This window comes from Manacus candei, unplaced genomic scaffold, assembly GCF_025592945.1.
Source record: "Manacus candei isolate 608988 ecotype Guabito, Panama unplaced genomic scaffold, ASM2559294v1 h1tg000057l, whole genome shotgun sequence".
Lineage (NCBI taxonomy): Eukaryota > Metazoa > Chordata > Aves > Passeriformes > Pipridae > Manacus > Manacus candei.
The window spans coordinates 5118000-5140398 of NW_026138105.1; the positions used below are offsets into that span (position 1 = coordinate 5118000).

The 22399-nt window shown below is 43.7% G+C and overlaps 1 protein-coding gene across 3 annotated transcripts in view; it reads right to left on the reverse strand.

Annotated features, from left to right (window-relative positions):
- PREX1 (phosphatidylinositol-3,4,5-trisphosphate dependent Rac exchange factor 1) overlaps positions 1 to 12572 on the reverse strand; it is a 145192-nt gene extending 132620 nt beyond the window's left edge. For all 3 annotated transcript variants that reach the window (XM_051802716.1, XM_051802715.1, XM_051802717.1), the window contains exon 1: positions 12267 to 12572. In XM_051802716.1, coding sequence (XP_051658676.1) covers positions 12267 to 12422 — 156 coding nt within the window. In that variant the 5' untranslated portion in view covers positions 12423 to 12572. The remainder of the gene's footprint in view (positions 1 to 12266) is intronic.
- Positions 12573 to 22399: the final 9827 nt, after the last annotated feature.

Genomic DNA, 22399 nt, shown 5'->3' on the forward strand with positions numbered 1-22399 from the left:
TTCCTGTTGAGGGATCATGCCTCTGACAGACCAATGCTCACAGCAAACACACTTCTGCAGCTCTCCTTGGAAAACTTCCCCTGCTGTTCTTCCCTTATTCTGTGTCTTGTCAACACCCTCTCATCACAAACATCTGCTTCCCATCTGAGCTGACTTCTGAGCACAGTTTCAGTAACACAACACAGACAGAACCACCATCACCCAAAGGGACACCAGCTAAAAAAATTATATGCAAGTGTCCAATGATTATTGTTTGAAGCCTCTGATTTTCCTCAATAAAAAGGGAAGTAAATAAAAGAGAAATGAGCAAGCACTCTTCATATGAAGGACCAAAGTGCTTTCAGTCTATGATATCTCAGCTCATAACTGTCAGTAATGATACTCTGAATTAGGTAATTAACATCCAGTTCCTTTTTATGCTGTCCTGAAGCAGTCACCAGCCTTTAAACTGTATTTCTTTTCTGTCTCCCCTGCACATTAAACAAAAGGAAAGACCTCAAGTAACGACAACAGTCAGTAATGACAGAAGTCTAAGGAAGGCTGACAAAATGTACTTCTAGCACTTCTGGCCTGGCACGTAGAACTTTCACAAAGCATCAGAACTAAATGCAACCACATCAGCCACCCTCCCAGAAAAGCTAACCCTGGGTCTTGGATTCAGCTCCATTCTGCCAGAGGGCTGTTTTAGCAGGATGTCCCACAGCCTGGGGTGGGAGCTGTGGCCATGCCCCCACTGATGAGCTCCAAGGGCTGGGACGTGGGCCTGAGCCTTGAAATTCTGGAGAAAACTGGTAAAAGGTTTCCTGGCACACTTTGGCCTGGGCCTACCATCATTGTCCCAAACAATTCTCAGGAATGGTGCCAGTTAGGACAGGCCAGGACCATTCCCGACAGGGAGTCTGAATGAATCCATCCTACTTTGAGACCCAGATTGCTCAGTGGTACAAGACAAGACCAGATCATGCCAGTTGGCCTCAGGGCCAGAGAATAAAGCCTGGCACTATTTTGTTTACTACATTGGTAGCCGAAGTCTCTTGCTTAACAATACAGAGCATTAACCACTGATCAGCTCTAACAGCACAGATAAACTTCTGCCTCCATGCCTTTTCCTCTGTGACCTACTTATTAAATAGCCTACTCACGTACACCTACATTAGGCTTGTCCATCTTTCCCAAAACAACCTGGATTCTGTTTAAGAATCAGGTTTCAGAGTGCAAAACATTTTACCAGGTCAAAAGTTTTACAGCTTTCTGTTGCTGCCCCTTCACACAAAATGAAAGGGGCTTCTTTAGCCACCTAGTGATGAGGTTAACAGCCAAGGCTCCCTGTGAGGTGATGCATTCAAAGCAGTTGCCAGATCAGACAGAATGTCCCATGGGACTGAGACTTTGCTGTGTAGCTAAAACCCACCCACCTCTCTGAGATAAGAATTTGCATTTTACTGAGTTCTTATCAGGAGTCTGTCCCCAAAGCAGGGCCCTCCACCAGTGACACGAATTTTGAGTATCAGGGAACTCCTCTCATTGTCAGCTTCCTCAGCCTCCAAAATAATCCCCTGAATGCAAACTTTTATGTTTTCCCCTCTTTCCTGACAAGTATTTCCCTTGTGTATCCCATGATGGGTTGTTCCAAATCACCCAAACCGTGGCTAGCATGCCAGAAGCGTGAGCAGGCAAAACTTTCAGGACAAAAGTGTTATCACTGTTGTGATTTACTGCAGATAAAAAAAGGTGTAAAAGGATGTGGATGGTGTTGTCAGGATTTTTTAAACCTAAACCCATTCCCTCATGTACAAAGGTGGTTAAAGTCTGACAGCCATCCACTAAAACGAGTCTCAGGGGTTTAAAGCTCTTTCTTAATAAATTGCTCAGATCCCAAAGATAAGCATCACTCCTTGGTGGGTCAGCAGTGCAAAGGACTGTACCAGCCTCCCTCTTTAGAAGTGGTGCTCTCAGGGAAGGGGTGAGCAGTGTGCCTTTCAGGGATCAGTGTTTGCTTATTCTGACACACAGGGCCAAGAGAGCTCAGCAGAAAGGATGTGGCTTTGGTGTCACCAGCAGCAGCACTGGTTCACAACTAAACCAGCAGCCTGGTTTGTGCAAGCCAAACTCCGGGACCGATCACATCGAGTTTCACACTCAAAACACGCAAGCAAACAGTTCCTAATATATGCTCGAAGCAGGAGCCCTGGAAATGTTGGTTCTATCACTCAGAGAGTGGCAACTTAACAACTGACAAACCCACAGGGAATATATAATCAGCACCCTGCATATTAGATGGTTTGCTCCCTTTTTTATTTTTTTAACTGGAAGTGTATTACTGGGCCAAGTAAATTGTGACTAATCTAAAAGATTTTTAATGACTAAACAACAGTGCTTGTTAAAAAAAGTGCCTCCATTTTACATAAAAACATAGTTTGGTAACCAACAAATTAACCTGTTGGCACGAGAACTGACCACAGACAAAATCAGAAGTACAAAATGCAAGTCAGGTTAAGAAAGGTCAGCAAATTTACTCCATGAGTCATGAGATATCAGATGAGTTGCAGCAAGGTTATTATTTGTATGGCTGATTATGAAATAATTACAGCAATGGCAATAGCAGTGAGAATGACCCAATATCCTTACATGAACCTAAACATTCCTTTAACTCAGTACCACAGTCCCATCATCTCAGTAACTGCCCTAACCTTTAAATAATCAGGGTTTAGAAATCTGTTGCCCTCTCTGCAACTCAAAGACATATGACATATGTAGGAAGTGACATTGCCAGCCAGTTTGTGACAAGTTCCTGTGCTGACAGCAGGGGGTGGAAGGGCAGGTTCATACACAACCTTCACAATGCCAGAAGGGTCAATACCTGCCTTTAGGTCCCCAGGTTCAAAGGAGCCTCTCAGAGCAACATCCAGCTTTGGGCAACCAGTGTCTGATGCCTGACATATGGCACTCAGCTGTGTAAGCAGCGAGTTACTGCTAAGAAGGAGGGCTCATTAGCTCATTACCACAGAGCTGTTTTCTCTTACTCTACTCTTGAGATCTGCAGTTCAAAGGGAGCCAAGGCCTCTTCAGATGAGTGGCATCTACTCCAGAAGGGTGAAGCAGAGTCTATCTGCTGAAGTCAGGCATTTTATCCAGACAACCACCCTGAGGTTCTCTCCCAGCACAGATCCACTGCAGTTCTCTCTCTCTGCTACAGCTGGACTCGATGATACATGCAGAGATAGTCTTAAAGCTCTAATCACACCTGACTAAGCAATTAAGCAGGAATCTTCATCAGCAGTTAATATTTAAATCCAAGACTTTGGTCAAGTTTTACGCCTGCTACTGGTACAATCCCCAGTCCAAGCCTCCATTTGTGACCCAGCAGGAAAAGCAGTCAAAGGTAGCATTCAGTGTGGATGAGACAGCTTTGCATGAATTGCATCCCTCCAAAAGGAAGTCTCTGTAGCCGATTGAGAAACGACATTGTTGTTTATTTGAAATCTTTCCTTGCCTCTAGCTGTTAAAGGCTGAGAATGCTGCAGTCATGCCCACTCCTAAATGGGAACTCTTCAAAATTGATAAGAAACATGATAAGATAGTGATGCCTCCAGCCCATCCTTCAAAGAGACAGGGCTGGTTACTTCAACATGAGTTGAAAACAGAAAACAAAATACTGAAAGAGAGACAAAAAAGGGGGCGGGGACTGAATGCCACACTAAAAGAGGAAGAAGCAGCAGTCACCTTATGCCACAGTGTAACTTTTACATCCCTAATTCAAACAGCCTTCATGCACTGAGACAGCACCACCTCTGAGTGCACTACCCAAGGGATCATCTCTCAATTCAGAGCATTTAGCAAAACACTGCCGTGTAAATATAGACTAAGTATCCCACCACAATACAAATAAAATGGTAATAAGCAGAGGCATTAGGGAACTACACATGTTTTCATGTCATCTAAGGCACAAAATAAAAGGGCCTGGCTGAATGAGGATTGCAAAGAAACCTCACCATGCAGCCAGAGAAACTGGGAGATGCGACCATTCAGGACAATTTCAAAGATTTTATGCACAAAACAGGTTGCTGTAATCATGGCCATTGCTATTAGTGAATAAAAAAAACCCTTCACAAACTAGATGAGTCCATAGAATATACTTCTCTTTCCTAACTTCAAGAGTATCTCAAAAAGGAGATGAGGTGTAGGAGATTTGAAAGCCTTTGCCACAGTAAAAGCCGGGTCCAACGAGATATCAGAGCTCCCATAAGGTTTCTGCAAAACTTTGTCATTAAGTTCCCATTTTCATGCATGAAAACTGATGGCAGCCTTTGCCCCTGAGGGGCTGAGGCCAGCAATACTCTCTGGTGGTGACCAGGACAGACTGCCATTTGCACAGGGATTTCAAACATCATCAAAATCAAAAACATACATTTATATCCTAAACCACTGTGCAAGGCCTTTACCATTGCAGGCAGCAAATCCATTTGAGGAGACCAAAACAGAAAAGGGATTCTACAGTTGCAAAGAAAAGGGAAATTCACACATAGTCCCTTATATTTTCTTGCAAGTGCCTGAAGCAGACAATAGGCAGGCAACAGAAATAAGTAATTTTTTGAAAGCTTCATCTGTCACAGACTCATCTGGGTGCCTGAAGGCAGACACTGCACTTGGGAGATCCTGCTTTTTCAAGCTGCAGATACTCTCTCGGTGTGGGATGCCTGTGGGACTGCCAGGGCCTGAACACAGGGAAGCTGGCCTGCAAACTCATCACTCTCTTCCCCTTGAGGAGGGTTCAGTGTTGCACTTCCAGGGTACCCCTCAGAAGCCTAAATATTCAACTTCTCCCATAAATGCTACACGCCAGCACCCAGTCACAGTCACTGATATGAGCAAGGAGTTGTCCTCAAACACAGGTACAAACTCAGATAAACCCTTCTTAAGGCTCTGGCATTTTGGGCACTAGAGTTCAGGAAATAAATAGATTAGAGAATCCAGATAACAGCACAGGAATTATCAGAAGCACAATTAAACAGTTTTTGAGAAAGTTAAACAATTTGACAATTTAGTCTAGTCTGAAATGAAATGGGGAAACATCCATGAAATATGTAAGGGTTTGATGCAAAGAGAAAAAGATCACCTACGTGCCCAGTGCAAAAAAATATTAGACATTTAGGCATTAAGAAGACATTTCTAATAATAACAACATCTAAACACCAGGATAAACCATCAGAAATTAAGCTCCTTACATATCAGAACACAATGGTTTGTCAAGATTCTCTCCAAGACGATTTTTCTCAATTCTGTGATATGATGTGGTTCTTCAATTTTACATTTCCCACCCCTGCAAATCAGTACTCCTGCCTCGGGCAGAAACGCTGTGACCTGGGAAGTGGAAAATTAGCAAAGCTTTCAAACTTTTTCCCTTCCAATATTTTGGGACAAACAAGCTCCTGTAACGGGTATAAATCTGCTTCCTGCAAATATCAGCAACGAACGTTGTAAAATCAAACATTAAGCTATGCATGGAGCTCAAATAACTTCTGCTCTCCGTGATGCCGGGTTCACTTTTTGATCCCTCTGCCCTTCCTACCAGAGCCCGGGGTGTCTGTCCCTCCCTTCCCCTCACTCCCTCAGCTCCCAGACTGCTATCGCAAGGGAGTTTTGTTGCAGAGGCACCAGCGTGGCGCTGGGAAAGCCCAGGGCAGCCAAGCTCTCCCTCCTCCCCCAGAGATCGTGGCACATGTTCAGACAACAACTGGCATCCCTGGAGCGAGAGGGAGGGACAAAAGGCAAAGGGGCTGATTGATGAGAGCACTGCAACCAAGAGGAGGGAGAGATGCAGAGCCAGAACCAGGTCGAACCCCTCATTCTGAAGGAGGTAAGGAGGCCAAAGCAGGTCTGAGATAAAGGGTAACGAGGGTCAGATGCACACCGAGCTGAATGAGCTAAAGGAAGTGAAGAGAAAGGAGTTTTAGTTCTCACTCGTGTGGCAGTAAACTGGTGCAACTACACGGGGGATTTATTAATTGTTTTCTCATTGTGGAAATTCTGTGAGAGTGCAAAAAGAACTAAACACCTTAATTCTTATAAAAAAACTGCTATACTCCGAGGTAACTGTGACTTGTGAAGCCTCCCTGCCGAAGACGTGGGCTGGGCACACAATTTTCAGAGTGACACACTAAGCTCAGACACACATGTCAGAGCAGGAGAGAACCTGGGAATCCTGTGTCCTTCCAGCCCTGCTCTGAGCCCCGTGGCTGTAATCTGGGCTCTCCAGACCACGGGCTCAGACAAATAAATATTTTCAGAGCTTCCTCTTTGCTTTGTTTTGCTTTTCTGTTTTTTTTCAGCTATGCTTCACCTTCTACATCCAGACTCTTTTCTTCACATTCTCTCTTTGTGTCCAGGGCAAAAGAACCTTTTAACCTATTTGCACTACAGCCTTTAGCGGCAGAATTTGCACTATACTTAAGTCTAAATAGAAAACTCCACTAGCAGAATTGCCAACCCCAAATACTCAAGAGTCATAACAAAAGCCCCTAAAAACTCAAGAGTGGTTTGTTGGTTTTTTTTTTTTTGGTTACTGTTCTATCTTCGATCTGTGCTTTACAACCAGAAGGGCTACAAACATGATATTTAAAATGAAAGCTGTGATCTTCCTCAATTTACATACGTCAGGAACCAGGCTTTTAAGAGAAGTGTCCATGATATTAAGACTAAACAGAAGAAAATCTTGATCATTTGCAGTCCTAGCAACTGGCTACAGGTGACCAACTGACCCAAAATAACAGAACAGCAAAACTAATTCAGATCATCTCCAACAATTTCCTTTTCCACCTTCTTCCTCTCCCCAATTGCTTTTAGGTCTCATAATAAAGGAGCAACATTACCCAAACCATATGGTTCACCTTTCAGAATCAGCATTTATCTGTGTCTGCTGGGGGGGAAACAGGCAGAGAACAGGGGAGGACAGGAAACCACACCCCACAGCTGAGACAAATGGTTTGTGTGCTGCTCTATCTGAGCACCAGAGCCCCGTCCTGGATGCAAACAGCATTGTGAAATATGAAGAAGGAAAAAAAAAAACAAGCCTGTGATGTTTATCATGTTTCAAGATGGGTGGAGTGCAAAATCCAGAGATACTAGATCAATTACAACCATAAAGCAAGTAACGAAAGGGAGCAAAACATAAATATTTTGAGTCTGTAGGATGTGGGTTAATGTATCTGATGGCACATCTTACCTAACATAGTTATACAATTGATAGGATTGAAAAAGACTTCTAGTCTTCATATAAAAATAAAGGATGATATAGTATTAAAACCTAAAAATAGTACTGGTACAACTACTTATCCAACTTGATACCTATCTGGTAAGAACAATTCAACTTCCATACTGTTTTCATGCCTGCACAGAACAAACAGCAATTGCTCAAACTAAAAGTACAGCCTGTCATTCCGACATTAAAATTTACAAGTTGGTGGTTTGTCTTTGGAAAGATGAAAGAGACATATTTATATACAACGTAGAGAACAATTTGGCTTTACATATTTGCAATTATCTAGGTTGTGGGAGCTGCATGTGCAGGTTAGAGTAGCGAAATTAAAGGATGGGGAAAAAAAAAAGTGATGCAACAAAATATCTACCTCTGCAATCCAGTGTATTGGATAATTACTGCTCCTACACTTCCACGTGTAATTTATATGATTATATCTCCAAACTGGTAAAACAAACCTTTAAAAAACTGACAGCTAACTGTTGTGTACTCACTATTCCATCTATTTTTAGAACGACGGTCAATGAGCATTTCTGAAATTGCTCACAGCTCCTGTTCCTCCTTACTTGAAAGCTGGTCTTTAATTACTTCAGTGTTAGTGTCACACATTTGACTGGGATTCTCTGGAATCAGTCAAACAAACCACAGCCTTTCTGTTCTCAACGAACTGTGCGTGACTTCTCCACACCCACTGACAGCACAGGCAAGAACAGTTACCCAGGGACTGGCCATGCCAGGGCTGCACCTCAGCCAGCCCACACTCCTGGGTGCCAGCAGGCAGAACCTGGCATTTACCCTGCTGGTCATCCTAGCTAAATTATCACCTGGCTTGATTCTGCCACGCAGAAAAGAAATATTTAAGCTTACACAGACAATGCAAACATTTCTGCATAGGTTGCAGAGTTAAAAGAGGCCAAAGGATTAATTGAATCTTGACGTCTGGAGCCTGAAAATCCTTATGGGTGTATGATCCCACCAGAGATGCACAACAGAATCATCTGCCTTTATCTCTTTGAAGTTTATCTTGCTCCAGAAACTTTCAGTAAAGTTCCATTAGCTTCTGACAATTTTCCACTTTGATTCTCGTTTGGTCAGTAGTTCTTTTAATGATCTTAGCAGCTCTCCCTGCTGCTTAAAAGGTTTTGCTGTGTAATCAGCCTTTATTGGTAAAGGTTTTAACATAACTGCAGTATTGTCTATTAATACTCCTGATTTACACAGCATTTCTTCAAGGAGGATTCCATATTTTGCAATACCATACCTGCCTAACAAAATGACACATAAGACAAGACACAGCATGTGAATATTCCTAATCAAATCAGTGACTTCAGGTCATCAGCTGTGAGTTGGTAGAAAAAAAAATTTTCCCCTCTCAACCTCTCATTTTGAGGTTTAATGGAGGAAAATTAAGACTCCTGACATCACGATATGCATATAGTGTTATAGCTGTATTATATTACCATTTAATATAAAATCCAGACTCTATCCATTGGAATGGATCATCTCACCTCGTAAGATATGGAACAAACCACAGAAAAGCTACTGGGTTTCATTCTCTCTATAGTTCTGATACATTATACTATAATACATTATATATATATATATACATACACATATGTATATATACATATAATACAAATATCAACAGGAGTACCAGAAACTAAAGAGGAGCAAAACTGACTTGGAACACCTTCTTGTGTCCAAAATTAAACGAAACAAAACCATAACAAATCACATGCACAGTGAAAAACGATGGGAAATCTAAATTAAATTTGCAGATATAACTCAAATTTGTCAAAATTACTTTAGGTATGAAATATAACAGATTCTAGAGACTAAATGTTATTTAAATAGGTAAACATCTGTAGCATTTCCATTAAATGAGTGCAAAACTCATAGCAAAATGTTCTTAATGGTGACTAACACAATTTTTATTGTTAGAAAAGAGAACTCAATGTTTTATAACTTTAATAATACCCACTGTATTTATGGAAGCTAAATATGGACCACAATCTTTTAGGCAAAGGAAACAAGGATTGAGTCCTCATGGTTATAGTAAACCTACTTTCCCCTGCAGCTTTGTGGGAAAAGGTTTCTAAGCATAGGAAAAAAGAAAAGAAAAATGAAACCTTTCCTTAAACATCATCACATATGAATCTTCTAAAAAGGATTAAACTACTGTTAATAAATCGAAGTTACTTTGATTTATTTGCAAATGCATAGTATTAAATACTTAAGAGATTCTTTTACATTACTAGGGAACACAGGAAGCTGCTGCCAGCAAGCACCCTCAGTGCTCTGATTAAACCCATAGAATTCAGTTGTTTGCTTTTTAAAACATTGTTTATTGAGAATACTTAATGAGGACTAGGGCTTCAATAGCAAATATTTAACAAAGAGCACAGATTCCCTCACATAATCTTTTTCTGAAGCACAACTGTCCCAGCCTCCGTGGGGAAAACTCATTCTGGTGATAGAAAGATGAGATTTAGCCTCTCTTTATTTCATCCAAGCTATTGAAGTTTCTTAAGTAAAGGAACCTGCCCCCCACATGCCCTCTCAGCTCATGTTTGACAGGAACAAGTTTCCAGAAGATCTGGGCACTGCACCTGTCCCGCACAGAAGTGCTTCACTGCAGCCAAAATTACTTCTGGGTCATATGGAGTATAAACCACTTCAGCACAACTCACACTGTGAAGAAACCAACCGACCTCACCCAGCCACGCTGGAGTGTTAACCTGGTGCTCTACCCCAGTGTATGTTTATTTTGTGCTGGGTAAGTGCTGCTCACACAGAACACGAGCTGGGGAGCAGGAGACCCGTGGGGCAGGAGCTGTGGCTCCTCTGCAGCAACACCAGTGCACTCAGGAGAAGCACCTAATGGAGTAAAGTGCCTTCCTTTGGGAGGTCCAAGCAGAGCTGAGAACACAGGGGCCCAGAGCTGCAGCAGCACTTTCATTAGTGCATATTCATCTGTCATAAGGCAAAACTTTTGGACTACAGCTGACTATAATCCCAGTGATTATGTGGATGATATTATCCTTGCATGCCAGCTCAGCTGCCCACCGTGGGAGGTAGAGCAGAATTCTCTCCCTTGGGTTACCTTGTTAGAAGGATTAAGTTATGGCTATCCATGCAGTTTATGCAGAAAATATTTCACACTCCAAATCTTATTTTTAAAACTTTCATCCCACTACTGCTCTTCTTTACCCTCACACAGTGTAGTAGGATCCTCATTCTCCTTTCCTTAGGGCTAACACCATTCCACTACCCAAATGCAGCTGAACAGAGATTCAGCCCATAAGAAATAGGTCAATGACTAAAGAAACTATCATTATTTAGGACAGCACATGAATATTTGACACGTGCATAAAGTTAAGCGTGTGGATGCTGTTCTAAACCAAGGCTCAGAGACAGGAAAGATCCCATCCCTCAGTGCTTTATTCAAACATAATTATCAAAACACAAACTCCACAGGGGGGTAAAGCTGCACTACCAGAACCAACGCCCAATACTACAGCCACTCTACACCCAGTAATAAAGTGCCTCAGGAGGGCTCTGACTGCCTGCAGTGCCAGCCCGACACCACAGCCCAGTGTACTCCATCAGGATCTCCTCCTGCCATTAGCCAGGGCATACTACTCACTACTGCTCTCATGAAAACTGCCAACTTAATGAATGCAAATAAATAAATGACTTTTTGGGGGGGTTTTAATATATGAAAATCCCATTAGTTAACTCTGTGAACACGTTTAGTTGTAAGAACTGAAGCTAAAAATATATGTAGCTTGAACCTACAGTCTAGCCTGCAGCTGATAAAGTCTCAAATTCAGTACTTAGGACAGAGGAGTTTTCTGAAGGATTTTGGGTTTATTTTGTCTGTAGGGTGGGGCACTTCTGCAACTTGCAGCTTTTTTTAAAAAATCTTCTCACACTGAGACAGAACCACAGTTCTAAATGAAGCTAACTGGCACTTCAGCTGGAAGCTTTCTCAAATTAAAGGCTTTGAGTTCAACTACTGGAGAGAGAAAAGGAGGATTCAAGTAGAGACTAGTTCATAAAGCAACCACATCCTTTTCCTTTATCTTTTATGCTACACAGCTTACCACTTGGGTGAATCTGAAAAACATTGAAGACAAACTGATTTTTAAAAAAAACAAACAAAAACCTTGCCAGAAGGACAGGTCAAAAGGGGCTCAAGAGTCTAAGCCCAGTTAGATGAAACCAGAGTTTACTACTCATCCAACAAAACACCAGAAAGAATTTCTGCCCCGATCAATCTTTTAGAAATCTCTGCAGAGACTTCCCTTGCTTTGATTCTTGATCTCTGTGTGATCAAATAGTTTATTCTTTTTTTTTTTTAAATGGCATTTCTGTTATCTAGTAACTTTTACTGCAGGCTTTTCTAGTTATTTGGAGGGGTGTGGTGGTGTGCTGATGAATTCCACATCGAGAGCCTATATGGGAAAAAGGAAATATCCAGATGGGAGTTTTTCTTCTGAACTAGCCCACGGATAATTTCAGAGGCGGGTATAATTGTCTCCACATGCACAGACACACACGGCCCAATCGCATATTTATGTTTACCGTTAAACCAAAACAAATATAATATTTATTTATAAATAACCGGCAGCACGGATAGAGCTTTCCACGTGGGTGCGAAAGCAACTCCTGAACACCTACAGCCGAAGGGACGAGGCACTCCGAGAGCAGAGCGGCCGCCGGGGCCGCCCGTGTCCCCGCGCGGTCCGGGACGCTCCGCGCCGGCGGCCACGGACCCGCAGCTCCGCCGGCCCCTCGCACGGCCCCCGCCCCCGCAGCCCCTCCACGAGAAGAACAAACTCCCCCTCGGCGGAGCGGGCCCGGCCCGGGCACTTCCCCGAGTTGTGCCCCGGCGCTGCCCCGCCGCCCTCGCAGCCCCCGGCCCGCGGGAGGAGCCGCCTGCGGGCCCCCCGCCCGCCCGCCCCGCGGTGCCCCTGAGGGCGCTCCCCGGCCCCGCCGCGCCGCTCACCGACTGCAGGAAGCGGAGGGTCCCCACGTAGTCGCGCTCGGTGCTGAGGATCTCGTTGAGGACGCAGAGGCGGAGGCGCAGCTGGCGGTCGGTGTCCTTGGGGCAGCCGGCGGGCTCGGCGGCGCTGGGGGCGCCGGGCGGCGGCGGCGGCTCCATGGTGGCGGCGCGGGGCCGGGCGTTCCGCTCCCCGCTCTCTCAGGAGCCCCCCATGGCCCCCCGGCCCTGCCCACCCGCGGGTCGAGCCGCTGCAGAGGCCGGGCGCGGAGCGCAGCCCGGCTGCGGGACACGCCGGGGTAGCGGCGCGGCACCGCTGAATGGAGCGCGAAGGGAAGCCCCGGCGGCGGGGAGGGGGAGCGAGGGGCGGGCGGGGAGGGAGGGACGGGGCGGGCGGAGGCGGCGGAGCCCGGCCCCGGGGCATGGCCGGGCCGGCGGCGGACAGGGGGGCGGCCGGGCGGGGCGGGGCGAGAGTGCGTCCCCATCACGGGACCCCGCACACCCTCATTGTCCCCTGTCCTCATCACCCGACCCCGCACACCCTCACAGCCCCCTATCCTCGTCACCCGACCCCGCACACCCTCACAGCCCCCTGTCCTCGTCACCCGACCCCGCACACCCTCACAGCCCCCTGTCCTCATCACGGGACCCCGCACACCCTCACAGCCCCCTGTCCTCATCACCCGACCCCGCACACCCTCACAGCCGTGCACCCTCATCTCCACACCCCGTACAGCTCCTCTCACGCACACACACCCCTCAGATCCCTCACACACACACAATCTCTCTCACACCCTGCACTCCTTCACTCCCCCTGCACAGCCTCTCACACCACACACACACCCCTCTCACACCACCTTGCACCCGCACTTTCTCATCCCACACACACACCCCTCGCCCTCTTGCACTGCAGACCCCCCTGCACACACCTCACACCCACTCACACGTACCCTGCACACCCTGCAGACCCACACACACACACCTCACACTCATACGTGCCCCCTCAGCACCCTGCACTTCACCCCCATGTTCTTGCACAGCCTGACACACGCACAGTGCAGTCACACAGCACAGCCACGCCACAGCAACGCAGCACAGGGCCATGAACACACCACAGTTCTGCTCCAACAGGGACCTGCCCCCAGCCCTACAGCCCGTCCCTGCCCGGCACTGAGTGCTCACACAAACGCCTCATCCTCAGCGTCACACAGGAGTACGCCCACCACAATGGACACAGGGATGCAGAAATAAGGTATTGCAGTCTTCTGTGCCAACTGAGAATAAATGCAACAAATGTGTTTCATTGCTGTGAATCCAAAATATGTGGGATTTAAGTTGGTTGTGTTTGTGCGAAGTGAGTGCAAGGCATAAGAGTAGGGGTGAGTGGGGCAAGCTACACACAAAACCAGACAGGGCTGCAATTCAGCGCTGCTCCCCCAACTCCCAAAAAGCTAACTTGGCTTGTACCGGTGGAGATTCTCTCAGGTCTCTTCACTTCACCATAAGAACACTGCCAGGCTTTTATCAAACTACAAATACACGTTTACTTATTTTTAATTAAGGAAAAAAGTTTCAAGAAGAAATTTTAAAAACGTTAATGATGTGAACTTTAAAGTGGCTTAGGGATAGAGACACTTATTGGACATATTACCTTAAAAACTAACACAAATAGTGTGATGAATCTTCCCCAGGCTAAAACAAAATACCTCTTAGAGATTTTTACCCCAACAACGACTTTCTCTCTGTCTTGACTGATCTTTATTGTAGTTACTAAGTTTTCTATTCAGGAGTAAGTGATGGCAGTCTAATATACCCAATTGTTATCTCAAGGCTTCATGGATCTCACATTACATGGAATGAAAAAATAGCTCTTGGGTCAAGATGCAGTTGCAGCAGGCTGAAAGTCTGCAGTGTAAAGAGAATATCTCGGATGCTTTCAGCCCTAAGTGTGGAGATTGTCTTTATCAAGTGACAGCGGTATTTTACCTCCCCATGTCTCCTAATGAGGTAGTCTTGGGTCAAGGTGTGCACATGCACCTTCACAAACACGGCTCTCGTGATGTGCTGTGATAGCACTGTCTGCAGCCTCGCCAGTGAGAAACCTTCCCTCACTCTGAGTAGGTCTGAAACACGGCTGCTGCGAATGGGAAAGGTCTTATCTCCCTGAATGTCGGGGGTCCGAGGGGCAGGGAATCGCCAGGGCAACTGGGTTCAGAGGAGCACGATGGGCGGTGGGAGAGCACGGACAGTGAACGGTCTCCAGGAGCTCAGATTAGACTCCAAATTCACTGCTTTTCTTTCAGGTTGTTTACGTTTAACCTTTGTTTTCTTCTGAAAGCCATTACACCATTTTCGTTTATTTACTCATTGTGTCTCCAGCTGATGTCCTTTTAAAAATCATCAAACGGGTTTTTTTGTGTTTGGGGAAAGAGGCAAGACTCTCTTACAAAAGACCTTGCTTAAATAACAATACACACTGTTAGGAGAAATCTGCATCCCCAAAGCTACGCCCCCACCCTGTGGCTGAATGAGAAAGTTGTTGGTTTGAAAGCTGTTAATTTGTTAACTCTGTCTCCAGCGTTTGCCTCAAAAGTCTTACAATCATTTCATTGCTGGGGTGAGTGTCGACACGGTGTACGAGCTACATTGCTTCAAAACACCTCTCCAGCTTTAGGGGCAGTATTGGAAGCATTACTGTGTAAGGATTTTTAAAAGGACGTTACTTTTGACTGGAAAGATTAAAATGCTAAGGAAAAAGGTTTGCATTCAAATTAAAGGGAGATCTTTCACTCTTTATTTAGAAATGGTTTTCTTTTAGGTATAGAAAAATTCATTTTGGTAAAGTCCAAATTATCTCAATCCTTACTTTAGGATGGATATTTTATTAGTTGCTAGCATGGCTTTTCATTTTGAAGAAAAAACCTCTATCATTAGACAGCAAGCTCTTTTATTATTAAACGGCTACTGTGTGTTAGCTGACTGAAACTGCAACTGAAAACATGTTCCTTCTAGCTTGCTTTCTTTTTGTTTGTTTTTAAATTTTTTATATTTTTAAAAAGGAAGTAGTTTACAACTACTGTTCAGTTTTGAGGAGAATTTTACTACCAGAATGGTTTTTTCAAGTGAGCACTTCAAAAGCAAACAAAAAATGCTGCTACTTTGTAAAACAGTCGGGGAGTCAATTATCAGGAGGCTGACATATCAATTACCACGAATTCAAGGTTTTTCGAGAAGATGTAATTAATTTACAAGTGCTTGTAAGTTGTTTGCAGCTGTTGCATTTTAACATTGTCTGCCGCAGTAGCACCAAGGTGGCAAGGTCTCCACATGGTATCACACCACCGAAGAAAATAATCATCTATTCCCTCTTTGTCTGCATACTGTCTGTATTCACTCTTGTAGGAGAAAATACTGTTTACTCTTGGCCTGCTGAAGGCTCTAGAAAAGCCCCCAGAAAGTTGTGTGAGATGTGATTGGGACTATATTTGCTGTATAGGAAGATTCAGAAATCCAGAGTGATTGCAGAGTTCGTTGTTTTATACTGCTATACCCTTTAGACTCAGCAAGGGAGATCTGACAGACCACACCACCCTTTTCCTCACTTTTTTTCTTCTCCTTTAACCACTGTTATTCCTTTCTGAAAGCACTGCCTGCTTTCAAAGTATACCATTCTGAACTTTGCCAAGTTAACAGATGTTTTTTTCTGTTAACTTTAGGAAATTTAGAATCAAATCCCTATTTATGGCTTATCAGAAAATTGCCACTCGTGCATAGTTTCAAAGTGACTTGATGACAAAGGCAGATGTGGGAATGCATTACACATTCTGCATGACCCTTTTCCTGTGCACACATTGCATATATGATTTATGTCAACCGATTCCATACATTTATTTATTTTTGTAGTGCTAAATAAATTCCAGCCTCACATGCTTTGATTTATGAAAATGTTTATGCAGCTTTTCAGTGGAATTCAGCACACCACAATTTCACAGTTTACTGCAGCTCAGTGTGGTGAAAAGCACAAGGACAATCAGAAGTGCTGGGTACAGTGTGCATCAAAGAGCCCAGGTATCTGAACATCCCCCTCCTGTGTTGATCTCCACTGGGTCTGTGTGCATCTTCTTTCTGTTGGGTTAAAAGAGTCACTGAATTGCAGGTCCCTGTGTGTGAGTGTACCAGGGATCTGGATCTCTTGGTGAAGGTGGGTCTCAAACAGGGTTTTCCAAGATCCTTTAGCAAGTCGTTCCACATTTAATGATGTACTGCTTTAAAAAAATGTCCTTTTGCTTCAGACCTGATGATTTCCTTGGTTGCACCTTAACTTTATTATTGCAAAAAATAGAGCTTAGTCACTGTCCCTGCTTTACTTGCCATTTAAAGACTTTGAACAGACCTTTAGCTCATTTCCTCTCAGAGCTCTCCACACAAGTTAAAACACAGACTCTCTTCATATTGAAGGCATTTTACATGGCTGACCATCTTTATTGCTCTTCCCTGTACCTATAGCAGCTCTACCATATCCTTTGAGAGACAGCAGTAATGGGTTTGTGTGAGACATTAAAGATGTTTGTGTGCCAGGGACCTGTTCAGAGTACAGTGATGGTCCATGTGATGCTCCCACAGAGGATCTAAAAGGCTGCTGCTGAACAGAGAATAAACCCTGGCTCCAGCACCTGCTTTTTGAATGGCAGCAGCTAATTTAACCCCCCACATTGCATCTGTAGATATGCAGAGTAATTCTAGAAACTTAAGTCAAAATATTGTAGTTGATAGAGATTTCCATCTGCATAATTAAAATCAGAGCCTGGTCTGTATGAAGTGGACATGAATCACCTTCCACCTGCCCCTGTATAATTCATTGCAGCTAACTGATTTCACCAGAGCCAGTGCTGATTTATTCTAGCTAAGAATTAATCCCTTTGACTTCTACCAATGATTCATCTTCAAGCAAGATAATGTGGAGGTAGTTTGAGTAAGCTTTGCAGAAATAATTTCTTAAGTTCTCTCTCTCCAGGAACCTAGACTGCCAGTGGAGCATTTGCATTTCCCTTTTTAACATCAGCCTAAAAATAAGTTTAAGATAAAAACGTTCAGGTAACTTGACTGCAGAGTGACTTGGAACAAATAGAGAGAAGCTTAGAGTGAGCATGGAGAACAAAGAAAGAGAATTGCTAGGCAGGGTTGGGTGGAATTCTCTGTGATTAGAGGATAATACAGTACACACACTCAGTTGAACTCTGAAAGCACTTAATTAGACACAGGGTGTGTGGCAGAAGGAGGTAAGTGTTATGTCCATTTGAAAACAGGGAAACAGATACAGGCAGCTGAAGTGGCAGCCCGAGAGCACTGTCAGTATGTGCAAAACAGGAGTTTGGGAATTCACAGTTCTTGACTTGGACTTACAGAGCCCACTCAAAGGGGCCCCCAGGATGTCACACGAGTTTCCAGGCAGCAACTCAGATTTTACCTGTGGTGTTGTTCAGGCCAGTTGGGAGTGCAATGGGACAGCAGTGCCTGAGGCTTGTGCTTTTCCTTGGCCTCCCCACAACTCTAATGTCCTAGAGGAAACTGGGGGTTAACACAACTTCGTGACAAAAAGGATTTGGGATTGGAGAAGAAAGAAGGAGATGCTATAAACTGTATCATGGGACCTGCACACAAGGTTTTGTAAAATGTTCCACCACAGCCTCACTTCACAGAGGGACAGCACAATGAGAATGGACAGTTGTGGCCATCATGAGGTCAGGTGAGATGGACAAAACTTTTTGAACATTCCTGGTATTGAACTCACTAATTAATTGGAAATGCAGCTTATTTCCTTTTCATAGACTTTAGTGAGCTTTGTGTCAAATCCTAGATGCATGTAATTGAGGAACAAGCATGTGTTATTTCATACATTCTGCAGTCAAGTCAAAACATCCAATTTCAGAAGACACTCTGGGAGGAGGCTGTATTTGTTATTACTCACTCCTCTGATACCTCTTTTCTTTCCACTCTCTGATTCACCACTTTTGTCATATTTCCCCTCTTTTGCTCTTCCTCAATCATACCCACCTACTTAAAACTAATCACGTACTAAAAAGTGCATAATTACATTTTCATTATGCTCTTTCCTGACATAATTTTTGATTATGTAATTAAGGGTTCTCATTGGGCTCTTGAATTGAGAGAAGATTTTTGGTTTAATTAATCAAAAAGTCCTTCTCAATTCCAGATATTTTTAAGCAGTTTTGGTTTTAGGTCATGTGCAGAAAGCATTTCTGTTATTCCTGACATATGGTGTTATATGATCTGCTCTTCACCCTCTTAAGCCAACAAGAGAAATACTGTCTTGACAGCAGACTCAGATACATTTATCAAGAGATAAGAAGATGCATCAAACTTCAATATGCTTAAAGTAGAATTTTTTTTTTTAATTTTGAAATTTGTTTTTTTTCTTTTGCAAATTGGAAGTTTATCAGATTTCAATGAAATAGTCAATTAAACTGGGGTTGTTCCAAGTGATTTTTTTCCCATAGGAGACACTGTTTACAAGTTTTCAATTCCTTACATTTTTTTTTTCTGACAAATTCACATTCTTACAAAATTTATTGTTTCAGGGGAATACTGGAAGCTTTGCAGACTGGAGGCAGGTAAGTGTTTGCCCCAAGCTAGCACAACCAAGCAAAAGACACTTTCCATAGTTTGTTCTCTGAAAGTACATGAAGTAAAATAACATGAATGCTAGTGCTTGTTTTTGTTTATAAATTGCTTCTTCCTGACTGTATGTGCATTATTTCCACCATGTAGTGCACATATTTTATATCCATAAGGCTGAATTCATGTAACTGGGAAACATTTAGTCCTGTATGTATGCCTTAGACTATGGCTTTATGGTTGAACTTGAGTCAATCAAAGTGTGAGCCACCCTTTTTCTCCTTTCCACATTGCTGCATGTTTTCACCACTTCCTTGGTGACACTGTGGTGAACAGGATCAGGAACTGATCAGCTGATCCAGCTGAAAATGAACCAGAGGCCAACAAACAAAAGGTCCTTTTTCAGTCAGATTTGCTCCCTGACAGGCTCAGTGTGCAAACCCCAAGAGCTGCTGCTGGCACGAGAGGAGGCGTCTGGTCTTGTGGCAATGGCAGGAGAAGGATGGGACTGTCTCCTCTGGCAGCAGCTCACCTGCAGATCAGTTTAAAGCCATTTCTGAGACTAGAGCCTTGTGAAACTGGAGCTGGGTGCAGCCCATGGAATTACAACCCCTCATATAAGGCCAGTGCATGGGCTGTGAGCTCCCAGTACAGGGGCAGAAAGACATTCTGGGAAAACACCACCAGCTCCAACAGAATACTGACTGACTACAGCAGTCCCACTGGAGAGGGGGAATCAGGTGTTTTTCACCCTATTGATATATTCAAAACTGCCTTTCCCCCCTTCCCTTTTTGATTTTGTGCAGAAACATTAAAAGCAGGCGTAGCAATAAAAATGCCATTAAACTGACAGTATCACTCGTGAAATCACAGAATACTTTCATTTGATTTACAGAGTAAATGGTGTACAAGTCATAACAGGAAGCCATTGGTAACAGATTAGGGTTAGGAGGAGGCCCGTGTGCTTTGCCACAGAAGATGGAACTGGTCATAAACACTAATGGCCCAGAAAAACAGCAGTGTAAGGTCTTAGACTGAAGATGGAAGGAAAAGGGGCAGATTTGTTTTTCTTGCAGCTTTTCTTAACAACCAAATTGCATTAACAGTAGCAAATATCAGTTATGGCCCCTTTTTTTTTCAGAAGCTCAGTACTTTCAAGAAATCCTCATTTCAGCCAAAATTTTCTGGTCTAAGTTCAGAGGTAAAAAAATTTGAAGTTTTGTTCAGAAGGCTTGAGTGCAGTAAAAGTTAAAAAAATACTCTTTCCTTTTCAAAACTGAAGAAAAATATCACCATGTAGGCTCAATGCTATGCTGGGATTGCTTTTCAGGAAAAAAAAAAAAAAAGAAAATAATTTGAACAGAATGTAGGTAACATGATAGAGAGTGCTTTGTTTAAACAAAAACTTCTTACCAAAGTCACAAATATCTGTCTCTGGCCTGCATGATGTTTGGCTTTTATAGCTCATAGGGGCACCCTAGTGTTAGGTGACTATAAAGTGTGCAAGGCTAAGCAGAGTTTTCTTTCCCTGTCTCAGGAAGCTGACCTGAAGAGGATTGTGCAGCCAGTTTTACAGCTTTACATCCATTGCCGACCTCCACGATGTTTTATTACGTCAATAGTCCCAAACCCTCAACAATTCACTTTTCTGGAAGTCCTTGCAGACTTCAGAGAGCCCCCTGAGCTCTGCCAGTCGCTGGAGCAGAAGGCAAAATGCCTTTTACATTTGCTTTCTGCCAAGCACAAGGAAGGAAGCAGCTCTTTAGAAATGTGCAGGCAAAGCCTTCTCTTCGAGCGGCTGATTCTCTGGGCATGGCTTGCACTACACATCCATTGTTCTCCTCGAGCACCAAAATCCCCACAGAGCCCCATCTAGAGGGATAGAAACCAGTGGGTTTTATGTGAAGTTTGGGCCTTGGCTGGATTTCTCTTTGGGAGGCCCCAGGGCCCTGCAGCCAAGCACGGCCTGCGAGTGCTCACAGAACTAGGCCAGCTGCAGTCACTGGCAATGCCCACGTGCTGAAGGGTGGAGGGGGTGGGTTCAGTAAATCTGAATCTCCACATTTCATTTGGATGACCTCTGATATGGAAAATATTTTTCCACTCCACTGGCCGAGCAAATTACAGAATCATTTCAGTTTCAACTTGAGCATGCTGCCCAAGAACACCAGAGCAGGACGGTCAACAGCTTCTTTCTTCTAGACCAGAGCACTAAAATACTGGTTTTAAAAAGAAGGCCAAAAAATCCAATGTAATGATAAGACAGAGATGTTCAAGAAGATTGTGGAAAAGCTTCCAGTGACAACAGCATAGAAAAATAATTTTGCACTTTATAAACTGAAGCAGTTTTGAGAGAGAGAGAAAGGATCAGTCCCATAGCCCCAGTTTCTACAAACACACACACACACAAACACACACAAACACACACACTTCAGTTTTGTCAATATGTTTCTTCTGCTCCAGTAACATTTAGTCTCATAAAGCATTTGGGAAATACTGCAAGGACAAAGAAAATGAAGGTTACATAAAATAAGGGTGACTGGACAGCTCACTGGACCTGTTGGGTTACACATGATAATTCTGGCCCAGTAGGAAGAAGATACAAGAGACAAAACCAGAACAAAGCTCCTTTTGTCTCTATGAAGATTCCTCTGAAGAATACCCAACTGCAACTCGAGAATCAATGAGTTCAGTAATGAGCAGAGAGAGGAAGTCTTTCCTGCTGAGAGGAAAGGAAACAAGGCTCCTTAAAACTGAATGAAGGAGCCAAGGAACTGTCTTGAACTGGTTTTGTGGAAGACATGAAAAGTTCTGCACTTGCATGAATAAGAGCTGTACTATATGGTGAAAGCCAGGGACATTTCTTGATGACACTCTGAGCTTCTTACAAGAAATGGTGAGACATAAAGATCAGATTAAAGGTCAGAAAGAAGGTCATTTATCAGTTTAATTGCTGAAGCTACTCATAGTTCTCCTTGTGACTGAAATCATCTTGCTAGGAAGGAAAATCAGGGCTGATGCACAGGCGTGTGTCAGAGGTGGAGAGCAATTGCTAAAACCCTGTAAATCTGCAAACACTGTTCAACTCCTTTCAGTTTAAGAAATTCTGACAGAATTTTGTTCTGTTGTAAGGCAGGATCTTTAGTAGCTTGGTATTCTGTTTCCTTTGTTTTTACTGAGTAAAAGGTTTCTGTTAACAAAATCTGCCTAATTACACTCTCACCTCTGTGAACAGCAGAGTGCTGTGCAGAGCAGGCTGTTCTGTGCACAGACACAATGTGGAACAGCCAGTCCTGTGGCATTCAGACACATGCAACTCTAACTACCATTTGCTTGTGTGGCAAGTAAGGTCTCATTATCACCTCTCAGACAGGAAAAATTGGAAGTGAGTAATTATTCAGCCCTGAGTCTTCCACCTCTCTGGCACCTCAGGGTATGGGAGCTACTCGATTGCATTTGAGTCTTTCCACACAATTACACTTCTCACTCTGCAGGCAAAAGCA